The 19,982-nt window shown below is 62.0% G+C and overlaps 6 protein-coding genes across 7 annotated transcripts; 2 read left to right on the forward strand and 4 right to left on the reverse strand.

Moving 5' to 3' along the window:
* Positions 1–2,272: 2,272 nt before the first annotated feature.
* On the reverse strand, positions 2,273–5,278 carry CHLRE_02g118100v5 (uncharacterized protein). Its single transcript, XM_001702375.2, has 3 exons — positions 4,953–5,278; positions 4,333–4,590; positions 2,273–4,087 (listed from the first exon to the last, which is right to left on the reverse strand). Exons 1-3 carry the CDS (start codon positions 4,986–4,988, stop codon positions 3,704–3,706), a joined length of 678 nt encoding a protein of 225 aa, XP_001702427.2. The 5' UTR covers positions 4,989–5,278; the 3' UTR covers positions 2,273–3,703.
* Positions 5,279–5,332: 54 nt separating this feature from the next.
* CHLRE_02g118125v5 (uncharacterized protein) lies at positions 5,333–7,818 on the reverse strand. 2 transcript variants are annotated; one of them, XM_043060008.1, is made up of 4 exons: positions 7,254–7,818; positions 7,014–7,123; positions 6,499–6,639; positions 5,333–6,280 (listed from the first exon to the last, which is right to left on the reverse strand). In XM_043060008.1, exons 1-4 carry the CDS (start codon positions 7,774–7,776, stop codon positions 5,936–5,938), a joined length of 1,119 nt encoding a protein of 372 aa, XP_042927644.1. In that variant the 5' UTR covers positions 7,777–7,818; the 3' UTR covers positions 5,333–5,935. The 2 variants fall into 2 exon arrangements, with proteins under 2 accessions (XP_042927644.1, XP_042927643.1); XM_043060009.1 differs by having other exon boundaries at positions 7,014–7,608.
* Positions 7,683–9,898, reverse strand: CHLRE_02g118151v5 (uncharacterized protein). The gene is made up of 5 exons (XM_043060010.1): positions 9,349–9,898; positions 9,044–9,114; positions 8,870–8,949; positions 8,499–8,676; positions 7,683–8,339 (listed from the first exon to the last, which is right to left on the reverse strand). Exons 1-5 carry the CDS (start codon positions 9,804–9,806, stop codon positions 8,002–8,004), a joined length of 1,125 nt encoding a protein of 374 aa, XP_042927642.1. The 5' UTR covers positions 9,807–9,898; the 3' UTR covers positions 7,683–8,001.
* A 49-nt stretch (positions 9,899–9,947) lies between these two features.
* On the reverse strand, positions 9,948–12,018 carry CHLRE_02g118200v5 (uncharacterized protein). The gene is made up of 4 exons (XM_001702373.2): positions 11,770–12,018; positions 11,431–11,525; positions 10,960–11,196; positions 9,948–10,747 (listed from the first exon to the last, which is right to left on the reverse strand). The coding sequence occupies exons 1-4, from the start codon at positions 11,810–11,812 to the stop codon at positions 10,100–10,102; spliced, it is 1,023 nt and encodes a 340-aa protein (XP_001702425.2). The 5' UTR covers positions 11,813–12,018; the 3' UTR covers positions 9,948–10,099.
* A 142-nt stretch (positions 12,019–12,160) lies between these two features.
* CHLRE_02g118250v5 (uncharacterized protein) lies at positions 12,161–15,016 on the forward strand. Its single transcript, XM_043060011.1, has 7 exons — positions 12,161–12,454; positions 12,541–12,614; positions 12,714–12,843; positions 13,086–13,200; positions 13,402–13,478; positions 13,637–13,795; positions 13,997–15,016. The coding sequence occupies exons 1-7, from the start codon at positions 12,383–12,385 to the stop codon at positions 14,114–14,116; spliced, it is 747 nt and encodes a 248-aa protein (XP_042927645.1). The 5' UTR covers positions 12,161–12,382; the 3' UTR covers positions 14,117–15,016.
* A 46-nt stretch (positions 15,017–15,062) lies between these two features.
* Positions 15,063–19,690, forward strand: CHLRE_02g118300v5 (uncharacterized protein). The gene is made up of 6 exons (XM_001702398.2): positions 15,063–15,719; positions 15,959–16,140; positions 16,376–16,586; positions 17,054–17,227; positions 17,450–17,698; positions 17,909–19,690. The coding sequence occupies exons 1-6, from the start codon at positions 15,126–15,128 to the stop codon at positions 18,710–18,712; spliced, it is 2,214 nt and encodes a 737-aa protein (XP_001702450.1). The 5' UTR covers positions 15,063–15,125; the 3' UTR covers positions 18,713–19,690.
* Positions 19,691–19,982: the final 292 nt, after the last annotated feature.

Here is a 19,982-nt window from a genome sequence, read left to right on the forward strand (position 1 = left end):
TTTGCGTGTGCCGTGTTTCCCCCATCCAATGCTTGTAACGACATATCTTCACGCCAGGCTTGACCCCTGCTTGCGTCACAAAATCCCGTGGATTAACCTCTAACCTGTTGCTAGCCCAGTCCTCCTCAAACTTCTCGCGTACCTTCCCCATGAGGGAGGCAACATCCAGTTCTTGCGTAGTAATGCGTGTAATATTGGCCTCGATATCAGCTGCCTCTCCACTGAAACGGTAGCCAAGGCCAACCATTAATAACCGCAGAACTTTAGCCCCCCACGTGTGCGTGGGCGGCGTCGGTAGGTTGCTCAACACCGCTCGTATCTCCTCCTTAAACGCCTGATGGTAAACAGTGCCGGTTGCCTTAACCAGTTGGTTCCAAAAACGGAAAACAAGCTCAGCCCAGTGCACGTGTAGTGGCATGCACCCAAGCTCTCGAAAGAGCAGTTCATGTGTTGGTTTCTGGGCTCCCACCACTTCCTTCATGAAATCCATCTGTATGCGGACCATGCCATGCTCTAGTGCTCGATCAAACGCTCCATATCTTTGACCGTCAACTGGGGACGCATTGAACACTTGGAGAAGCGCGTCTGGTGCCCACACTTGTGCACCGTAAGATAATACCGCACGCACCTGAGCGTTAAAGCACCGCATAGCTACCGCAGGGACCATAAGCCCCTTCTTGCGTAACTTCCGTCGTAGTGCATGCATAGCTCGCTCACCCGATGCACGTAACTCTTTGCAACAAGATTCAAACTTAAAACTGGGGCCGTAATACAGGCCAAGGTACCGCGCTCTACGCTTCCAGGGAAAGAAGCGAAGTGCTTCCAGCCCTTGCTGGTATTCCCGCATGTACACTGGCATGGGGCTTGGCTCCTGCCGTAAATAACGCCGAAAGGTGGCTGACGAATGCACACCCAGCACTTCTGACTTTGTAACATTCACACGCATTCCGAAAGCCTCACAGAACTCACGTAGTGTTGTCAGCATCTGGAGCATCCGACGGTGTGTTGTCGCAAACAAGCTTAGATCATCAGCGTAAAAGAGCAAGGGCAAACGATGTCCGTCAACTACTGGGCAATCCCCGGCCGCCATCATGGCAGGATCTAATTCGTCTTTGGCTGCCAGATAGTCTGCGTATGCCTCAACAAACAGCCCAAAAAGTGTGGGGCTCAATGGACAGCCTTGTTTCACGCCAGCCGTTGACTCAAAAGGGTCACCGGTACGTCCATCTACGCGTCCATCTACGCGTCCATCTACGCGTACGTAAAGTTTGACTAGTTTCTGTGAGGCCGGGCATCCTTTATTGCTTGGGTGCCCCATCGGCCCATCAGTGGTCACGCAGTCACGAGTGCCGCGGTGCCCCGACGCCCCGATTCATCGAAGTCACAAGGTTGGCAAAATGTTCTCTTACATCGCATGCTTCATGCGTGCATGTCTTCCGAGCTACTTTTGGGCTTCAGCACGCAACAAGCACCACTCTGGGCTCGAAATGCGCACACGCAACCCTGCAGCAGCATGGTCCGACGCCTTGCCCCCGCACGCCTTGCACGCACGTACAGTGAATGTTAAGTTATTCGCCCAACACGGCGGCGGCGGCGCCCAAGTGCCAAACCTTGCTATACGGTACTTCCGTACGGTAACCTCACGTCTGGTCGCGAGCTGACGCCGGCCAAGAACGGCCTCGCCGCGACCCGAATGCTGCGCGCAGATCTGCATCATCATTTCATCAGCCTGTTTCATATCTGCGCTATCCCTGAGCTAGCCTGAGGTTTCAGATGGCCGGTGGCGGGTGATGAGGTGTGGTGTAGGCGTTTGTGCGCAGATGGAGCCATGGAGGTAGGAGAGGAGGCGGAGGCGTGAACCCTCTTTTGCCGTCGAGCTATGTCTCTCGACGAGGGGAGGCCGCTTCGGCGGCCGATAGCCCCCTTATACCCCGCCACCTGACCCCAAGTTGGTCGCCAACGCACTGGGCTCCCTGCGGGTGGGGCGCGGCGCCTGGACTGCGAGGGGAGGGCCCCGCTAACCCCGAGTCCCGAGACCAGGAGAACCTGAAGAGGCCGCGGATGCTGTAACCTCGATACGAGTTCGCGAGTGGCCCATGGCCCGCCCCCCAACCTTGACGCCAGCCTCTTTTGGGGGCAATGTGATGATGGTCGATGAGCAAAACAGCTAGGTTGCTGGAAAGGCTTCCAAGATCCTCTGATCCTGGGACTCCTCGGAGTGCGGAAGAACGCTGACGAAGGGCGCTGCCGCCGTCCAGCTTGCCACCGCTTGGAGCCAACACCCGACAGAGCAGTCACAGCCTCACAGGGACCCTTGGCATAATCCTTTCTTAAACCGCCTTTCTTACATCCCATGCTCCCCACTGGAAACCGGACAGCACGCCGGGGGCACGCACGGGCTGGGGCGAGTGGGGGCCGCGACTAGAAGGACAGGAATGCACGTCGCGCTCACCACCTTGTAACCACACACAACAGAAGCCGACTACAAGCCGACTACCTTGTCCCTACCATACCCGGGGGCGGGCAGGATAGTTGTAATCCGAACCTAACGGGGGGCTCCCAAACACAATACCACCGCACCATCTGATATCGCCCGTCCACAACCACCACCACTTCTCATCTGCAACCCCACCCGTCGCGTCTCCACCACCGCCCTAATTGCAACCAGCATACGTTGACAAAAGTACCCAGTCTCCTCACGCTCATAGACTCTGCTTCCTGACTCTCGCGCACAATGCATCGCTCAGTGGTTGGCCCAGACCTCAGTACAGTGCCCGATCCAACCTGAGTCGTCTTACGATAAACACTACTGCCTACAGGCCAGGGTGGCTGTCACCTTTCAGCTACCGTAAGCCTACCAAATCCTTCATTGAGCAGCTTCCACATGGCATATGCATGCGTCTCAGTTTACGCCGTTTGCCTTTCACTGCAACACGGCACCAATTGACGGGAACATCCAAGGGCAAAACAGTTACTATGCGCACCGTACACGAAGGCGCATCGTCACGCCTGACACGGCTGGAACACCGTGCCATACAGGCTTATTACGCACCTCAAGCAAAGCATAGAGCCTACTGGTCCAAAACCCCAGAGCCCGCGGCGGCTCACAGCCAACGGTGGCCGTCTGGAGCTCAGGACGACCCGTGAGCCTGCTCAGCCGGATACATGGTGCAAGTATCAGAACCCCAAACTACCGTACATATCAAGTTGCCAAATCGCCACTCGCCAAATCCGTGCGCCCCTCAACAACTACGCTATTAAACGCTTCGTAGCCAGGCGCCACCCTTGCGCTTAAATCTCGCCGCTCCTCGACTAGTTCCTGAGACTGCCGTCATACCGCATGGCGCGTACTCCCCAAGCCCCAATCTTCGCTGTCATCTCACTACTGAGGGTCCGCGCCCGTGCACACTTGCCGCTTGCCCTTATGCCCTCACACAGCCCGCTACCTGCTCCAGCTCATACATATGCAAGGTGCTATTATTGTACAACAGATGGAGCCCCCTAGTTTGGATGTATGTGTCCAACGCTCCATGCTCGCCAGGGCCACTTCATTCAACACCTGCCCCAACTCCGACCGCATAACGCTCGTATCCTGTTCCCCGCGACTCTGCCCCACGCCTCACGTTACAGGCGCTGCCAACGCCCCGCCCCCCCCCACCCCCAGCCCTGGCTGTCCTTGAATGCTGGCCTCTGGCGCCTCCTCTCACCCGTACGTCCAGAACGACCGCTCCGGCTCCAGCGCCTGGTACACCGCCTCCGCCAGCGCGTGCAGGCTCATCTCCGCCACCGCCGCTGCCACCGCCTCCGCCATCTCGTCGCCGCCCGCCTCGCCCACACAGGCGGCCGGCAGCTCCGGCGCCACGCCCAGCGCCGCCCGCACCGTGTCCAGCAGCCGCTCCACGTCGAACACGCTCCAGGCGGAGGAGGCGGCGGGCAGCGGCGAGGAGGAGGAGGCGGCGGCGCCGTACCCCAGCACCAGGTGCCCCACGGGCGTGTAGGGCTGCAGGTACTGTGGGTCCACGCCGTACTCGTAGCCCAGCACCAGCTTGACCTTCTCCAGCATGGTGGCGCGGTCGTAGAACAGCAGCTGCGGAGCAGAGCGCGGAGGGAGGAGCGGGAGGAGGGGGGAGAGAGCAGGAGGGGAAGACGTTGACAAAAAAGGAGGGGGTACAGTAGGCGGGTAGAGGCGCATGGAGGTGAACATGGCGTAAAGGTATGGGATAGGGTTTGGCTTAGTGGTGGACTAGCGATTTGGACGGTACGACACACGGACCGGCAGCCGCCCTTCCTAGACACCCGTCAGCGTGATCCCAAGCAAGCGCCCCCACTGACCTCGCCCAGCGCAAAGGTGCGTCCCTCCGGCAGCAGGGGCGCCAGCTGCGCCCGAACCGCCCGCGAGCGCTGCTCCGCACGCTCTCGCACAATCACGCCCAGCCAATCAGAGTCCCCGCTGGCGACCCACATCGCTTGGATGTGTGACCGCAGCTCCTCCATGTGCCCGGACGCCCAGGCCGGCTGAGCAGCCCAGCTGCTGGCGGAGTCCTGTGGCATATCTTCGCACGTGTCGTGAAGATTCTCGTGGTCGCGGTCCTGCAGTGGGGTAACGGAGTGGGCAGAGGGTACGGGGCATCGGCGCGTGTCCCTGCCATGCGTCGGACGCAGGTCGTTGACTGACAGGTTGACTGATGCAAGCTAGCGGCGGCGGCGGCCAGGGAGTTTTGCTGGTAACGAGCTTGAAGGTAGTCGTCGGCAAAGGAAGAGGTTCGAAGGTTGGGGCGGAATCACAACGAGGCGCCGGGCTGGAGGCCGCTAGGTCGTGTCAGGTGGAAAAGGCAAACCCTACTAGATGGTAGGTGCGACTTGCACCAGGTACCAGCGTCCCGCGGCCACGAGCGCATATGCTTCGACATCCTATGTTGCTGCAACCCGCGCGAGCCTGGGTTCCCGCTTACCCAGGCCGAGCTTGGGGTCGAGGTCGAGGTCAGCATTTCGCTAGAAGTGGCGCCCGCTGCCCGCTCATCCCCTAAGGAGGATGTAATCAGCGGACGACTCCCGCCTCGCGGCCGGCTAGTCGCTAAATGAGCGGTGCCCCAGGAAGGCCGCGAAAAGTTTGTCGCGCCCGTGCAACCATTGGGGGTCATACGAAGGCAGTGCATTTCCAGCAGTTGTTTGTATGCCTTGGACAAAATAGCTGGAGCTTGTGGGCGTTCTTGAAGCAACGAGGAATGGCGACCCGTCGACGTGGCACTCCCGACCGTTACCCTCTTTTCGCTTTAACTTGCTCAACAGACGTATTGCACTGTGTAGAGCTGACAGCGCTGTTTCTTGCCTGACCCGACCCAAAAAGGCGCGTGCAAGGATCCGAGGCAACAGGCAACTTCACAGGTTGACAGGCGCCCCCGTCGTTGTCCTGCGTTGCTTCCCCGGAGCCTCCGTGTGTCCCGGTCCCCGCCTGCGTTTCGATCCCCCAGTCAATCGGGCTCCGTGCTTCGACTCTTCAATTGGTGATTATTGCAGTACTTGCTCGGACAGCTTCATGCAGTGGCAGAAAAACGGGGCCCCTAACCAACCTCCCTTGCTCTCCTCACCGCCGTCATACCAAGCCCCAATCTTCGCTGTCGTCTCACTACTGAGGGTCCGCGCCCGGCATACTTGCCGATTGCCCTCGTGCTCACAAATAGCCTGTGAGCCTGGTCGTACGTGTGTCGGCAAACCGCTCCACCCTTCACCCGTGCTCACTAGCGCGCTCGTGCATTTTATCACCCGCCTGTCTGCCACCGCTGCCATCAATCCGCCTGCAAAGGCCAGCTCTCACGCTGAGTCTCCAATCCCATGTCACACCGTCCACAGTTTACCACCCAGTCCCTTGCACATGCAACCCGTGTGAATGACTTCCTTGGCCCGGTCAGTCATGTGGTTCACTTACCCCGCCCCCTTACTCGTGCCCCCTATACTCCACTTCCTTCCAATCGGTTTCCCACCACGCCACCGGCCGCAACAGCTCCACGCGCACATGTGGCCGCAGCCTCCTCGACCGCCCTTCAGCGGCCGCTTGCCCCTGCCCTCCGCAGCCGCCATCACCAGGGCCCAGCTTGCGCCCGTCTGTCTGCAGTTTGACCGCCTCTGTCAGCCGCCACACCGCCTCCTGCACCTGGGCCCGGCCGCAGTCCTCCCACCGCGCGTGCGCCTCGTGGTCCAACTCCAGGTATTCATCCACGACGTCCTCGAAGCTGGGCCGCAGTTGCAGATCCTCCAGGGCGGGCGACCGCAGGCACAGCTCCTGGCAACATGCGTGTAATGAGAGCGTAAACGTGCCTGGCGTGCACAGGTCCACGCACCATGCCCCATGGCGCACGGGCAGGGCACCCCAGGCATCACACCCAGCCATGTGCAAAGAGGTGAAAGCTGGTATGCATGCAAGGGCCGGCTGGCATGTCCAGGCGGCGCCGGCTGTGGAGTAAGAATCTACTGAGTAATGGTCTGCAATCGCTGCCCCACCTGTAGCGCCTCCTGGGCTGTGTGCGGCTGCAGGCACAGGTCCAGGTCCCGCATCCGCAGCACCAGGGTGTGCAGCCGCTCCGCGCCACACAGCAGCGGCAGCTCAGCCGGTGGCACATAGCATGTGCTCAGCATCAGGACCTGCCAATCGGCAGCAGGAGCGCCCGTGCAGGGCGCAAGCATTTGCGGGCACAATTGCTGACCAGCCACACCGCAGTTGGAGAAACAGTGGGATGTATTTGGTTGGGCTCGGGCGCACAACCCTCCCTCCCTCCCTCCCTGCCTGCCTCCCTGCCTACCTACAGCCGGCACACGCGGCGCTTGGTGCCCGTGCGCACACCCACTGCCGCAGTCCCATACACCGCTCACTTTATGCACTCAAACGCAGAGCGCCGCAAGGTGCCACACTCGCACAAACAAAACTAACCACTCTGTAGCAGTGGAATCGTCTTTGGAGGTTGCCGTGACTGTCGTATGGGTATGCCGCACCCCACACACTCCCACCGCACACTGACCTGTAGCCCCGGCAGCAACTCCGCGATGGTCCGCAGCTCGCCGCTGGACAGGTCCAGCCCTTGCAGATGCAGATGCTCTAGGCACAGCGGGCCGTACGGCGGCGGCCCCACTGCAGGAGAGGACAAGCCCAACTGTAAGCTGGGGTCCAGAAGGATGGTTGTCCCGCCCAAGGGAAAAGTGGGCTGCACCCACGCCACGGCAATACCCTCGGCAAGTGGCTGATCAGTACCATCACCTACCTCGACAAGGGTTCTCGAGCAGCCGCAGCGGGTCCAATGGCGCCAGCTCCCGCAGCCAGGCGTGGTGAGGCCCCGGCATGGGGTCGTACCACCGACTGCCGTCACCCACCAGCCACAGCCCCTCAAAGCCACCCCGGGGAACGTAGGCTGGCAGCCCGTGCTCATGCCCGAAGTCCTCAGTTGTGGCATCCCATCCGATAAGCTCCTCGAGCTCCTCATCTCGCCCGCCGCCAGCAACATACCCGCCTCCAGCACCGCCACCGCTGCCGTCGTGGTCGTTGGCGCCGTCGCCGCTGCCGCCCTCGGCACCTCCACCCGCATGACCGCGGAGGCCGCCGCGCGGTCCCGGTATGAGGGAAACCAGCCCACGCACATGCGTTGCCACCAGGTCTGGGGCGAGTGCCCCAGGCTGAGGGGCGGCAGCGCCGCTAACCCAGGGTGCTTCGTTGGACTCAGTTGGCAGCAGGGTAAAGGACCACACGGAGCAGTCACCCTCAGCGTCGCCCGTTCCCGCATTTGGCATGTCGAGCCGGAAGTACGGCTTCTGGTTCAGCAGCCGTCGGCGGCGGCCCGGACCGTCCGCCGCCGCACCCAGTAACAGCTCTGCGACAAGGGCGGCAGAGCTTGTGGTGTAGTCGTCCGTCAGTCGCAGAAGCCGTAGAGCTGGCGGCAGCTGCAGCGGCGGCGTCGGCGCGGCTGTGGAGCAATTGAGTTCGTGCCAGGGGCAACCGTTGTCACCAAGGACCCATCATGCAAAGGACAGGCCACACAGCTGCGGAAGCCGAGCCGCCAGGGCCGCCAGCGCGCCGCGGCTGAGCTGCGCGTGACCCAGATCGAGGCCCTCCAGGCGCTGCATGGTGTAAGTGTAGGGCAGGACTGCGTCGTAAGAGCTGTATGGGTAACCGTTTTTGTGGTACCGGTGAAAGTACGGCAGGCCCAGCACCAGCGACCGCAACTGGGTCAGGTGGCTGAGCGGGTGCAGGGCGGACACGTCCAGCGGCATGATGAATTTGCCGGTGATGTCTAGCTGCGTGAGGCCCGTGAGGCGCGGCAGGCAGCGCGACAGCGTGTCCGACGTCAGGATGCCTGTGGTTGTTGTGGGCGAAAGGGGAATGCGTAGACGTCCGCATGTTGGTGTTTGGATGGTTCTGGGCCGCGCAAGAATGCCGCCGGAGGCGTTGCGGACTGCAGCCCCCTTTTACTTTGACCTATGATTTCGATTGCCAGCTGCCGGCACGCACGCACCTGCCGACTGGTCTGGCGACATTTCCTTCGGGATATAGAAGGTACGCAAGCCTGGCGATACTATCGGGGCGTCGTTGCTGTCGGAAGCCAGAATGAGCTGCTGCAGCCGGCCGCCGCACGCCGCCAGCCCGCTTGCCAGGCCACCAGGTGTGAGCAAATAAAGTTGCCGCCGCCGCACCTGTGGACAACAGCGGCAGCCACGAGGCCGTGAGTAGGTAGGTCTGGGTAAACAAGTAGGGCGTGGTTCGACCGCCGATCGATTGAAGTCGAGCGGGCCATGGAGGTGCTACGGTAGAGCGGTTTGTTACAACTCACAAGCCCTTCGTGTCCCGCACCTGGGCCCTCCCTCCGCACTTGCTACCTTCGCCTACCTGATGCGGTGTCGCCCTCTGCGGCGGGGCCATGGACCCCGTCACTGCCACTTGCGACACCGGTGCCGCTGGCGCTGCTGCTGGGCAGGTGACCGGACAGCAGGGCCGGGCTGCTAGCGAACACCATGAGCATCCGGAGGCTGGGCAGTTGAGCGAGGCATGCCGCCAGTGGGCCATGCAGCGGCAGACAGCCGCCAATGCAGAGCGCCTGCACCTGTGCGCCGCAGCAGTGCAGCGCGGCGGACCTGTGTATGGAAGGCGGGGGAAGAGGAATACAAGTGGGGAAAGCAATCCATGCGTCCGCAAGTACATCCCCAAATCTTAGGAATCACTGAGCAATACTTACGGCCTGAGACCGCCCTGCCCCAACCGCTTGTCCCTTCCTTGGCGCCATTCCTGACAGGGGATGTGCCGCCGGCGCACCCCCCAACCGCCATCACACACCCACTACAGTGATAACCGTGTTGCTTTGGACTAACGCAAGGGTTTCCACGGCAGTCGATGGGTCCAAGGACTGCGTGCGCTTGGGGCTGTGATGCCCATTAAAGCATAGCTTCACCGCCCGCAGCCGCATGCCGCGGCTGACCATTCCGCGCAGGCACTGCAAGCCCTCCGCTGTCAGCGGTAGCTCTCCGTCTGGGCCCAACCTAAGAACGCGAATCGCCGCATCATACAGCGCGCGGCCCGTCCTGCAGGTTGCCCGCAGCGCCCTGCGCGCGGGTGAGGTTGGCTTGAGCTCCTGTTCCGCGAGATCACGGAAGTGCGGGCAGGCGGCGAGTACGTCCCATAGCGTGGTCCTGGCTGCTGTCGCCGCTGGCGACGAAGCCCCCGTGTCCAGCACTGCCGCTCCGGCCTGAACCAGGCAGGGAGGCAGGGGGGGCTCGCTGCCGGCGGTCCAGCCAGAGAGCTGCTTCGCTTGCAGCTTAGGTTCTTGCATCACAAACACGATGATATGTAAGAATGCGCCGGAACGGGCTATAATAATGGCTCGACGCGAAGGTCCCGCTTATTTTGGCGGGAACGCGTGCCTCAGCTTTGTTCTCTGAGCCGCGGCAGCCGAGATGTGCTTTTATGAGCATGAAACCCCAGTTTAAGTTGCTGACGGTCATTGCGGGTTCCCGGCATTCCCCACGCTGAGCCCGCCATCCCCCATTCCCATCCCTCACATTTGCTGGTCTTGTCTCGTGTCCCTAAGCAGCCGTCGCACGCTTGCTCATGCCCACTGTGCGCTCATGCTCCTGCCCGCTCTAACAGCACCGCACCCGCACAAGCCGTTATCGCTGCCGCCACGAAATTCACCGCGTCATTGCTCAACACCGGCAACCCGCTAATATGCACCACCGCCGCAGCGTCCGCCTCCCCCTCTCCATCATCGGTACCGTTCGCTCTCCCACCATCCGCCAGCCCCTTCTTCCCGTCTTGCAAGCAGGCGCCAGCGGCTCCACCACCGCGGCTGCGGCGGTGCCGCCAGCCCACCACGCGCGCCGCCCGGTCGTCCCAGCCGGTGTACTGCAACGTGGCCCCCAGCAGCGAGTCCAGCAGCGAGCCAAACAACCCACACGCCAGGCCCACGCCCGTGAGTGTCGCCACGCCCGCCGGCCCGGTCAGCCACGTCCCTGCACCACTGCCGCCAGCAGCAGGGCAGAGGGAGCCGCCGCACAGCGGTGCGCCTGCGGCGCAGCCCAGGGCGCCTGTGGCTGCGAAGGCCGCCCCCATGAAGGCGCCGCCGGCGGCGCTGCAGGCCAGGCCCAGCGCCGACACGCCGCCGTTTGTGCCGGGCGGCACGGCGCGGCCGGTGGTGATGAGGCGCGGGCGGCTGCGGCTAAGGATGCCCAGCTCGCTGGCCCACGTGTCCGCGCAGCAGCAGGCGTAGTGGCCCTGTGGGGTGTGCAAGCAGCGCGGTGGAATGTCCCATGGGCGCATGAAGCAGCTCATGCGGCGGCGGACTGCACGTGAGGGCGGACCGCCTGCGCAAGCTGGTGGCTAGGTGGTGCAGAGAAAGCGAGGAGAGAGAAGAGACATCGACGGTCATGACCGATGGGGCGGCAACCCGTTGCGGCCCGCGGCATGCACCCACGGCGCACACCCACCAGGAAACCGCCCGCCAGTAGCACACGTGCCCGCTGCACATCCACACCGCCACGCAGCAGTAGTTGAGCTAACCAGCCGCCTGTGTGCGTGCCATCTGCCGATGACAGCACGTACAACAGTTCCGCAAACACGCAGGCGGCCAAGCTGTTCGCCAGCACCTGCACGGCATTCCGCCGCCCGCCCTCCTTGTGCTCCTCCTCCACCTGAGCTTTGCGCTTGGCGCCCACTCGCGTCAGCTGTAAGATGCAACATAGGCATGATACGGGCACGCAAGAGTCAGCTTGACATGCCGCGAGCTTAACCACCACAGCAACTTTCTTGCAGAGGGTTTCTCCAAGTTTGCTAGCTGACAAGCAAAATGCTGGTCGTGGCGGGCCAAACAACGCATGGGGCCCATCCTTGCCAGGCCCCTGGTAGCCCGGTCGTTGTCACGTACGCCCAACGCCGACACGGGCCTGAGGCTGACACACCTTGCTGCTCGATAGGTAAAAGAGAATTAGCGTCGCCCCAAACTGCAGACCAGCCGTCATGTGCACTGCGCCGACCGTGAAAGCCGCCAGCGCGCCTGACATCCGGCAACCAGGGGAAGACAAGGGGAACACAGGTCAGGCCAGCGGATGGTGCGGCGAGCGATGCGGATGCCCGAAGTGGCCATCGCCCCGCAGGTGTGTGGCAACGTGTGCGGGCCCAACGCCGGTTCGGCTTCCGGCGACTTCCCGCGCTTCGAGACCAGCACGCCGCCCTCTGCGTCCCAGTGCACTTCCTCGCACTCGTTGTCGATACTACGTACGAATAACTTAGAGGCTCACCAGATTGCGACAGGCTGGCCTTGCTCAAGCCTCGCCGAGCCATCTTCAGGGCTAGGACTAAGGATGCAGCGGTCCATGCTATGTTTGGCCAGTCCATCGTTTTCTCTATCAAACAACAAACAAAAGCGTCCAACGGGTTCGGGATTTCAGTTCGACAGTGTTGGACGCATCGCAGCTGTAACTATGTTATGATAAATCACATGCATGCAGCATCATAGGCAGAACACAAGAACGTGTAAAGTTGGTTTGACGCAAGGGGGAACAGGGGGGACACCCAGCACACTCTGAGACACGCGACGCCCATGCCTGTACGGCTTGATGGCAGGCTGCACCGCCGCACGCACACCATAGTATCAAGTGTGTGACGCCCCATGTTATGACTGTGTAGCAACGCAAGCCATACATACGAAGACTGACCGTGACTGCCTCGAGTGCCCGTGTGCTACTCCCCACCCCTGCCCTCGCAAGTTGAAAGCACCGTCCCCGTTTTCACCCTTTCCTGTATTCACCGACAACAAGCAAAACAAACAACATGACAATCCCTGACGAGGAGGTTCTCACTAAGCTGCGTGAGCTTCTGAAACACGCAGACCTGAATGTCACCACCGAAAAGATGCTGCGCAAGCAGCTTGAGGAGCACTTTAAGCAGGACATGACAGACCGGAAGCCCATTATTCGAGCCGAGGTGCGAAGCTTCGACTCTGTGGTCGCGCCTCCATTCGCTGTAGTTCTTTCCGCGTGCCTTACCACCGCATTGTATTACACTGACAGGTTGAGCGATATTTAGCTGAGGGAGCAGGGGATGAGGAAGAGGAGGAGGAAGAGGAGGAGGACGACGACGACGCGTAAGTCCTCCGCATTGTTCCCCTGGACGGGGCATTTCCCGGCAGGCTTGCGACCAGCGCGCGCCGAAATTGACCTTTGTTTTGCTTATACGTGCTCAGGCCGGCTCGGGGAAGCGGCATGGGCTCGTGGTTGTCAGAGCCGCTGCAGGCCTTCCTGGGGGTGGAGTCGCTGCCCCGCACGCAAGTAGTCAAGCGGCTGTGGGAGTACATCAAGGCCAACAACCTGCAGGTAGTGGTGTTTCACATCATAGGAGGAAACCGGTAGACAAGCGGCTCGGGCCATGCACGGCAAACGCAGGGGCAGTCACCAGCTGCGGGCCGGCGGCATTCGGGTGGCAGGACGACCCTCACGTCTCTCTGCGGTACGATGCACGTACTCGAGGCACCCCTCCTGACCCCCACATTCACTGTCAGTATTACAATCTTTGAAACAGTTGCCTCACAACACACCTCGCCTCTAAACTTACGCAGGACCCCAAGGACAAGCGCAAAATCCTGCTGGATGACAAGCTCAAGACATTGTTCACCTCGCCGCTCACCATGTTCACCATGAATTCGCAGCTGAGCAAACACGTCAAGGTGTATGGTAAGTGTGACCGGTGTGGGTGCGGGCGCGGGCGCGAGGAGCATGCAGCGCAAGAGGGATACGCCACACTGGTGGTGAGGGTACTGCCCGGGAGCACGAGACAGGAGCGTCGAGAGAAACGCGTGGTGCATGCGCGGGCACTGTGTGCATGAGCCATGTCCATCTAAGGTTAACAGACTGGCGCCATCGCACGCCATGCAGACGGGGACGATGAGGAGCCCAAGGCCAAGTCAGCCAAGCGGCCAGCGAGCAAAGCGGGCAAGGAGAAGCCCAAGAAGGTGAGGGCCGGTAGCGGGTTACGGTAACACGGCGCTGCCCAAACTGCAGTTGAGCCTATACGAGTACACACGTGGTCGCGCGCTGTAGTACTCCGCTAGGCCCTCCGTAGTATACTACGGTATGCGCTTAACCATGACATGCCCGCAATTGTGAGCAGGTCAAGACCGAGATGGATGAGGAGAAGCGGAAGAAGAACGCGTTCACCAAGCCCGTGCGGCTGTCCCCGGAGCTGGCGGCGCTGACGGGCAAGGAGTCCATGGGGCGGCCGGAGGTGACGTCGTTCTTCTGGGCGTACGTCAAGGAGAAGGGCCTCAAGGTGAGATGGGGGCAGCTGTTGGAGGCTGCAAGTAGCTGTTGGGCTGTCGCTGGTGCAGCACATGTCGTGCTCAGGCCGGCGGGCCGGGCTCGTGCTGTCATGCACCACGTGCTCATTGCTGTGCCACTGAGTTTCCTTTCCTCCTCAATGCTGACTCGCCTTCGCTTTGCTGCGTCCTGTGTGACCGTCTACCGAGCACAGGATCCCGCGAACGGCCAGTTCATTATCTGCGACGCGGCGCTCAAGAAGATCACAGGCGAGGAGCGCTTCAAGGGGTTTGGCTTCATGAAGTACTTCGCGCCGCACATGCTCAAGGACTGAGTGCAATGCGGAGGCAGTTGGGTTGAAGTACAGAGCGCTGAGCGGAGAAGCAGGAAGGTGGCCTCACGACTGCGGGACTGCTTCCAGGTACATATGTCCACGCCCCCGCCAGCAGCAGGGCCATGTGGCTAGGCGGCAGCAGCCGTAGTAGCAGGAAAGACCAGGGTAGGCTGGTAGGCATTGCTGGCCCTGCAGGACCATGAGTCCATGACAGTACGATGTACGGTAGTGGACCGAGTTGGACTAGACGGTAGGGGGTTACCTCGTTTTGACAGCTGCAAGAGGACATCGCTGAGAGTGAGAGCAACGGCATGACTCAAGTACTTTGTATGGTGACGGCAGGACACAGACGCTTGCTTTGCGGTGTGCTGCCGGAATCGCAGTAATCAGGTGAAGACCTGTAGGGGTTAGGTCGTACAGTAGAACATTCAGGAAGGATTCAGGCGGTTCACGGGCGGCTGTGACTGGAGACTACGGTACTTACGGTATGCGGTCAGCCACTGGCACAAGAACCCACAGGCTTAGGACGTGAGGACAGCGTGCTTGGGGAACAACTTAATTTGATGTAGGTTTGTGTGCTTGAGGCCGCCCGCCGCCGAATGTACGTCGTGTGTGTTGTCTTGGGGAGGCGTCTGGCGGTCTGGGTGGATGCCGAAGGATGCCGAGGACTGAGGGGGGCGGCTGAGAAGGGCCGGGGTTGGCGGCGTTGTGAACGTCGGCTTGCACTTTGCAGTCTGTTCGCCAAGGACTCACTTGGGCCACGGCATTAGGGTTGGCTGCATTCCCATTATGCAGTATATATACTTGTCTTTGCTTCTACAGCGCAATTGCCGGAAGACCGTGGTGGCGGCTGGTAGGGTTTGTCAACTCATCGCGTGCAACACCCATTTTCAACAAGAAAGTCGACCTCTCCAATTCGGGCCTTGCAATATACTTCTTATTACAACAGTGACCTTGCAGACCACACATATTCTTCAGCCTTTTAGAAGCGAGGCTAAACACACATAACATGGTCAAAACAAGGCACCAAGAGGAGGTTGAGGCGGCTGGGGCTCCTGTAGCTGAAAAGAAGGTTAAGAAGGCCAAGGCGTCCGAGGATGGCGCGGCACCGAAACGGAAACGTGCGACTGAGGTAGACGCAGAGCCGGCGGCCATCGAAAAGCCCAAGAAGAAGAAGGCCGCGGCGGAGGCCGCTGACGGTGACGCCGCCCCTGCTAAGAAGGTAAAGAAGGTCAAGGCTGCGTCAGAGGACAGCGAGGAGCCTGTGAAGCCGCCGACGAAGCTCGCTGCAATCACTGCCGCGACGCCCACGAGCGAGCTCGGCTTGGACCGCTTCAAGCTGTCGGAGCAGGTCAAGTCGATGCTGCGAAGCCAAAACATCGAGTCGCTCTTCCCCATCCAAGCTATGACGCTGGAGCCGGCCATGGAGGGCCTCGACGTCGTCGGCCGCGCTCGTACGGGTTGCGGCAAGACGCTGGCCTTCACGGTGCCCGTCGTCGAGCGCATTATCGCGGAGCAGAAGAGTGGCAGCGGCATCGGCCGCGGCGCCGGGCGCCTGCCCGTCTGCATCGTCCTGGCTCCGACACGCGAGCTGGCCAAGCAGGTGCGTGCCGTAGCGCCGTCCGGCAACCGTGCGAAGTGCAACGACATAGCCGCCGTCTAGCTTACAGCGTAATGAGTTTCCCCGCCAATACGCCACGATGCCACCTTGCTCTGCCAGCTGCTTGAACAGCCTGCCGACGGCGCGGCGCTTGCACCTCACCTGCCTCTGTCCCCGCGCCATTCTCACCCTCTCGTGTGCTCCCTGCCTCCTCCCCCGGCAACCCGTTTCGCAACCTGCAGGTCCAGGAGGTGTTTGCCAACACCGGCAAGGCCGCCAACCTGTACACCATGTGCGTGTACGGCGGCACGCCGTACGACGGCCAGGAGCAGGCGCTGTCTCGCGGCGTGGACGTGGTGGTGGGGACACCCGGCCGCGTCAAGGACCTGCTGGAGCGCGGCACACTCAAGCTGTCCAACATCCGGTGAGTCAGACCCTTGGAGGGCGCAACGTTGTGGTTTGATTGAGGGGTTTGATGGAGTGAGCGCTGGTGGGGAGGGAAGCAGTCGTGCGCGCGAGCAGGGTGCCTGGGTAGCTTCCGCTCAGCCGGGACCCCTATGCTTAGTGTCGGTCCTCATTCACATCCGGCCCTGCCGCCTCGTCCCTCACCCGCCCCGCTCACTAGTCATGCCTGGAACTCGCCCCGTTCGCTGCCGCAGCTTCCGCGTGCTGGACGAGGTGGACCAGATGCTTGCCATGGGCTTCATCGAGGACGTGGAGACCATCCTGAAGCAGGGCGAGAACAACCGCGACCAGATTCAGACGCTGCTGTTCTCCGCCACCCTGCCCAAGTGGGTGCAGGGCCTCACGCAGCGCTTCCTGCGCCCCGGCCACAAGTTCCTGGACCTGGTGGGCGACGACCGCATGCAGGTGAGGGCAGGGCAGGAGGGGAGGGGAGGGGAGGAGAGCGGGAGGGAGGGGAGGGGAGGAGAGGGAGGGGAGGAGAGAGGCTGACAAGGCGAGCGCGACAGGGAGGTGGGGTGAATGGACGTGGGGGTGAACAAGAGGAGGGCGCGGGGGGGGGACAGGTCAGCGGAAGAATCGCTGTGCATTTGGCACCTGCACGCAAGGCCTCCCAGCGCTCACGTCGCCGGGAGCATATCCGGACCTGTGATTCCTTGTAAGGGCAGAAGTCCACTCATCTGGCACGGTGGGCGCCCTAACCTTAGCAAGGCAACGCTGGTGACTTAGATGGAGACACGTCACACCACATTGCCTGTGTTGGGCGTGGCTGACTCTGCTGACTCTGCTGACACAACACCCCGCATAGCACGTTTCATCACCTGTGTCCTAACCACGCACGCCGCGCTCCTGCTACTTGCCCCTCTCCCTCGCAGGCGGCGGTGACTGTGAAGCACCTGATGCTTCCCTGCTCCTACCCGCAGCGCGCGGGCCTGCTGAAGGACCTCATCACCTCGTACGGCGCCGGCGGCCGCACCATCATCTTCACCGACTCCAAGAAGGAGGCGGCGGAGCTGTCCGTGGTGCTGGGAGACTCGCTGGGCGCGCAGGTGGGCAGAGAGGGCGGCGGGTCAGCAGGGTTATGCCCGAGGCCAATTAGGGTTAGGGAACGGGCGGCCGAGCGCCCAGGAGATCCACAGGGCTTGACGGTAGCGCCGGCAGTGCAGAAGGAGAAGCCGAGATGCACGTCATGTGCTCGCATCTCTGGGTTTCGCGTGCAGAAAGCTGTCGCCTCAAACCTTCTTCCATGCTCCTACCCTTGCTGCGCCCAGGCCCTGCACGGCGACCTGGCTCAGTCGATGCGCGAGCAGACGCTGGACGGCTTCCGCAAGGGCCGTTTCGCCATCCTCATCGCCACCGACGTGGCGGCCCGCGGCCTGGACGTGACGGGCATTGAGCTGGTGCTCATGGTGGACCCGCCCGCCGACTGGGAGACCTACATCCACCGCTCGGGCCGCACCGGCCGTGCCGGCAGCAGCGGCGTGTGCGTGACGCTGGTCACCAAGAAGATGGAGTACATGGTGGGTGGAGGGGTGGGGCGGGCTGGAGCGGGGTGGGGCGGGATGTGCTGGGCGGATAGGCCCAAGCAGCAATCTGGCAAGGGCGCGGCTGGGGGCGGCACAGCGCATGGGCCAACAGTATGAGTAACGCAGCCTCCACCAACTCTGCTCCCGCCTCCGGTGCCAAGTCCCCACCTAACCTGCTCCTCCCATCTAAACCTCCGCCGCCAGGTGCCCATCATTGAGAAGCGCGCGGGCATGAAGTTTGAGCGCATCGGCGCGCCGCAGCCCGCCGACATGGCGCGCATCGCCGCCGAGCGCACGCTGTCGCTGCTGGGCGAGGTGGACCCCGCCGTGGTGGGCCACTTCCGCGAGGCGGCCGAGCGCTACCTCAGCGAGTCCGCCGCCGACGGCCGCGACCCGGCCGAGGCGCTGGCGCGCGCGCTTGCCAAGATCACCGGCTACAAGGTGATGAAGGCGCGCTCGCTGCTGACGGCGCACGACGACTGCACCACGCTGCTGTTCGAGTGCGCGGACCACACAATCGAAAACCCCGGCAGCGTGTGGGGCCACCTGCGCAAGACGTGCCGGCTGGACGAGGGCCTGCTGGACCAGGTCAAGCGCATGACGGTGACGGCGGACGGCAAGGGCGCCGTGTTCGACGTGCCCAGCGAGCACGTGCAGGCGTTCCTGGAGGCGGCGGAGGAGAAGCGCGGCATCACGCTCACGCTGCCGTCGTCGCTGCCGGAGCTCAAGGTGCGGCCGGGAGAGGCCAACACCGGTGGCTTCGGCGGCGGCGGTTACGGTGGCGGCGGTTACGGCGGTGGCGGCTACGGTGGTCGCGGGGGCGGCGGCGGCTATGGTGGCCGTGGCGGCTACGGTGGCGGCGGCCGCGGCGGCTCGGGTGGCTACGGCCGTGGCGGCGGCGGAAGCTTCGGCCGTGGCGGTGGCGGTGGCGGCTTTGGTCGCGGCGGTGCTGGCGGTCGCGGCGGCGGCCGTGGGGGCTTTGGCGGCCGGGGTCGGGGCCGCGGGTAGATCCCAGTGTGACGCGTCTGCACTTTGAGCGCTATGGTTTTGTGCGGCTGGCGAGTGTGGCGTGACTGCTGTTGATCCGACACAGCGTGTCGATGAGTGTGTCGGGTGACACGAGTGACGAGGTACGGTTATGAGTTGCATGGAGCGTGTGGAAGTCGCTCATGTGCAAATGTGTTGTAGCCTTGCGTGTATTGACTCCGATGACCTTGACGTAGCCTCGACATCTATAAAGAATGTGTGTTTGTTTTGTACGGACTCGTGGAGGGAAGGCCTGGGTTGGTTGCTGTATGATGGCCCCAGAGCGTTTCACAGCTTGTAGGCGTGGACCAGCAGCAGGCAACGCAGCAGATGGCGCTTTCGTTGTGAGCTGCCACTGATGGGAGGCCGCTGCCACGTCACGTGATTGGGCAGTGCTAGAGCACCGGAACTAGAAGAATTGATGCGAGCTTTGCGCGAGAGCTTGGTGTTCAGGTGTCTGAGGGCAGGTTTGAGAGGTTCTGAGGGACAGATTTTTCTACCGAACGGGCAATGAGTGCGGAAAGCAGCAGCTGCATTAGGGCGAGCAGAAATTGCGTCGGGGCGTCTGCGCTTGGCTTAGGCTGCGTGTGCAGCAATAGGAGCAGAGAGGGCAGCCACACGTGCGGCAGCTATGATCCTCGGAAACAAGTGGACACCTTGGTGGACACACGGATTACTGGAATCCACGGCCCGCTGCCCTGTGTAAATAAAGAAGCGGCGCATACACAAGCTCGAACTGTGAAGTGCATTGGTGCAATTGGGCTTTGCATGGAACTAGGCAATGGGCGGGCTCAGGCAGGGCCGCAGGGGTTTACATCCAACATGACGAGTGGTGTGGAAACGAATGCGTACGTAGACCAGAGCGGACGGCGGAGTGGGCTTGCAGGCGACACGAGAGTAGGCAGTCAGTAGCGCAAGTTGCGAATTTACATGTTACCTCGTAACCGACGGTAAACGCTGTGGACGGCCGCGCCCATGGCTGGCGGACGGAAAGCGGCTGCTGTATTGGGATGGCTGGGCTGGACGACGGCGGCCGGGCGTTGCGTGGGACTACCAGAAAGGATGCGCCCGAAACCAACCTGGAGAACACCAGCGCCACCGGTGCCCAGCACGACATGTATGGGAGGGAGGGAGGGACAGGAGGCGTGATGCACTGCCGCGTAAATGCTATGGCGCTAGGCGCGAGGCAAGCAACGTGACCCCCAACATACGAGGAGTGTGTCTTTACCCGCTTCTCAAACGGGGCGCGGGG

This window comes from Chlamydomonas reinhardtii, chromosome 2 (assembly GCF_000002595.2).
Source record: "Chlamydomonas reinhardtii strain CC-503 cw92 mt+ chromosome 2, whole genome shotgun sequence".
Lineage (NCBI taxonomy): Eukaryota > Viridiplantae > Chlorophyta > Chlorophyceae > Chlamydomonadales > Chlamydomonadaceae > Chlamydomonas > Chlamydomonas reinhardtii.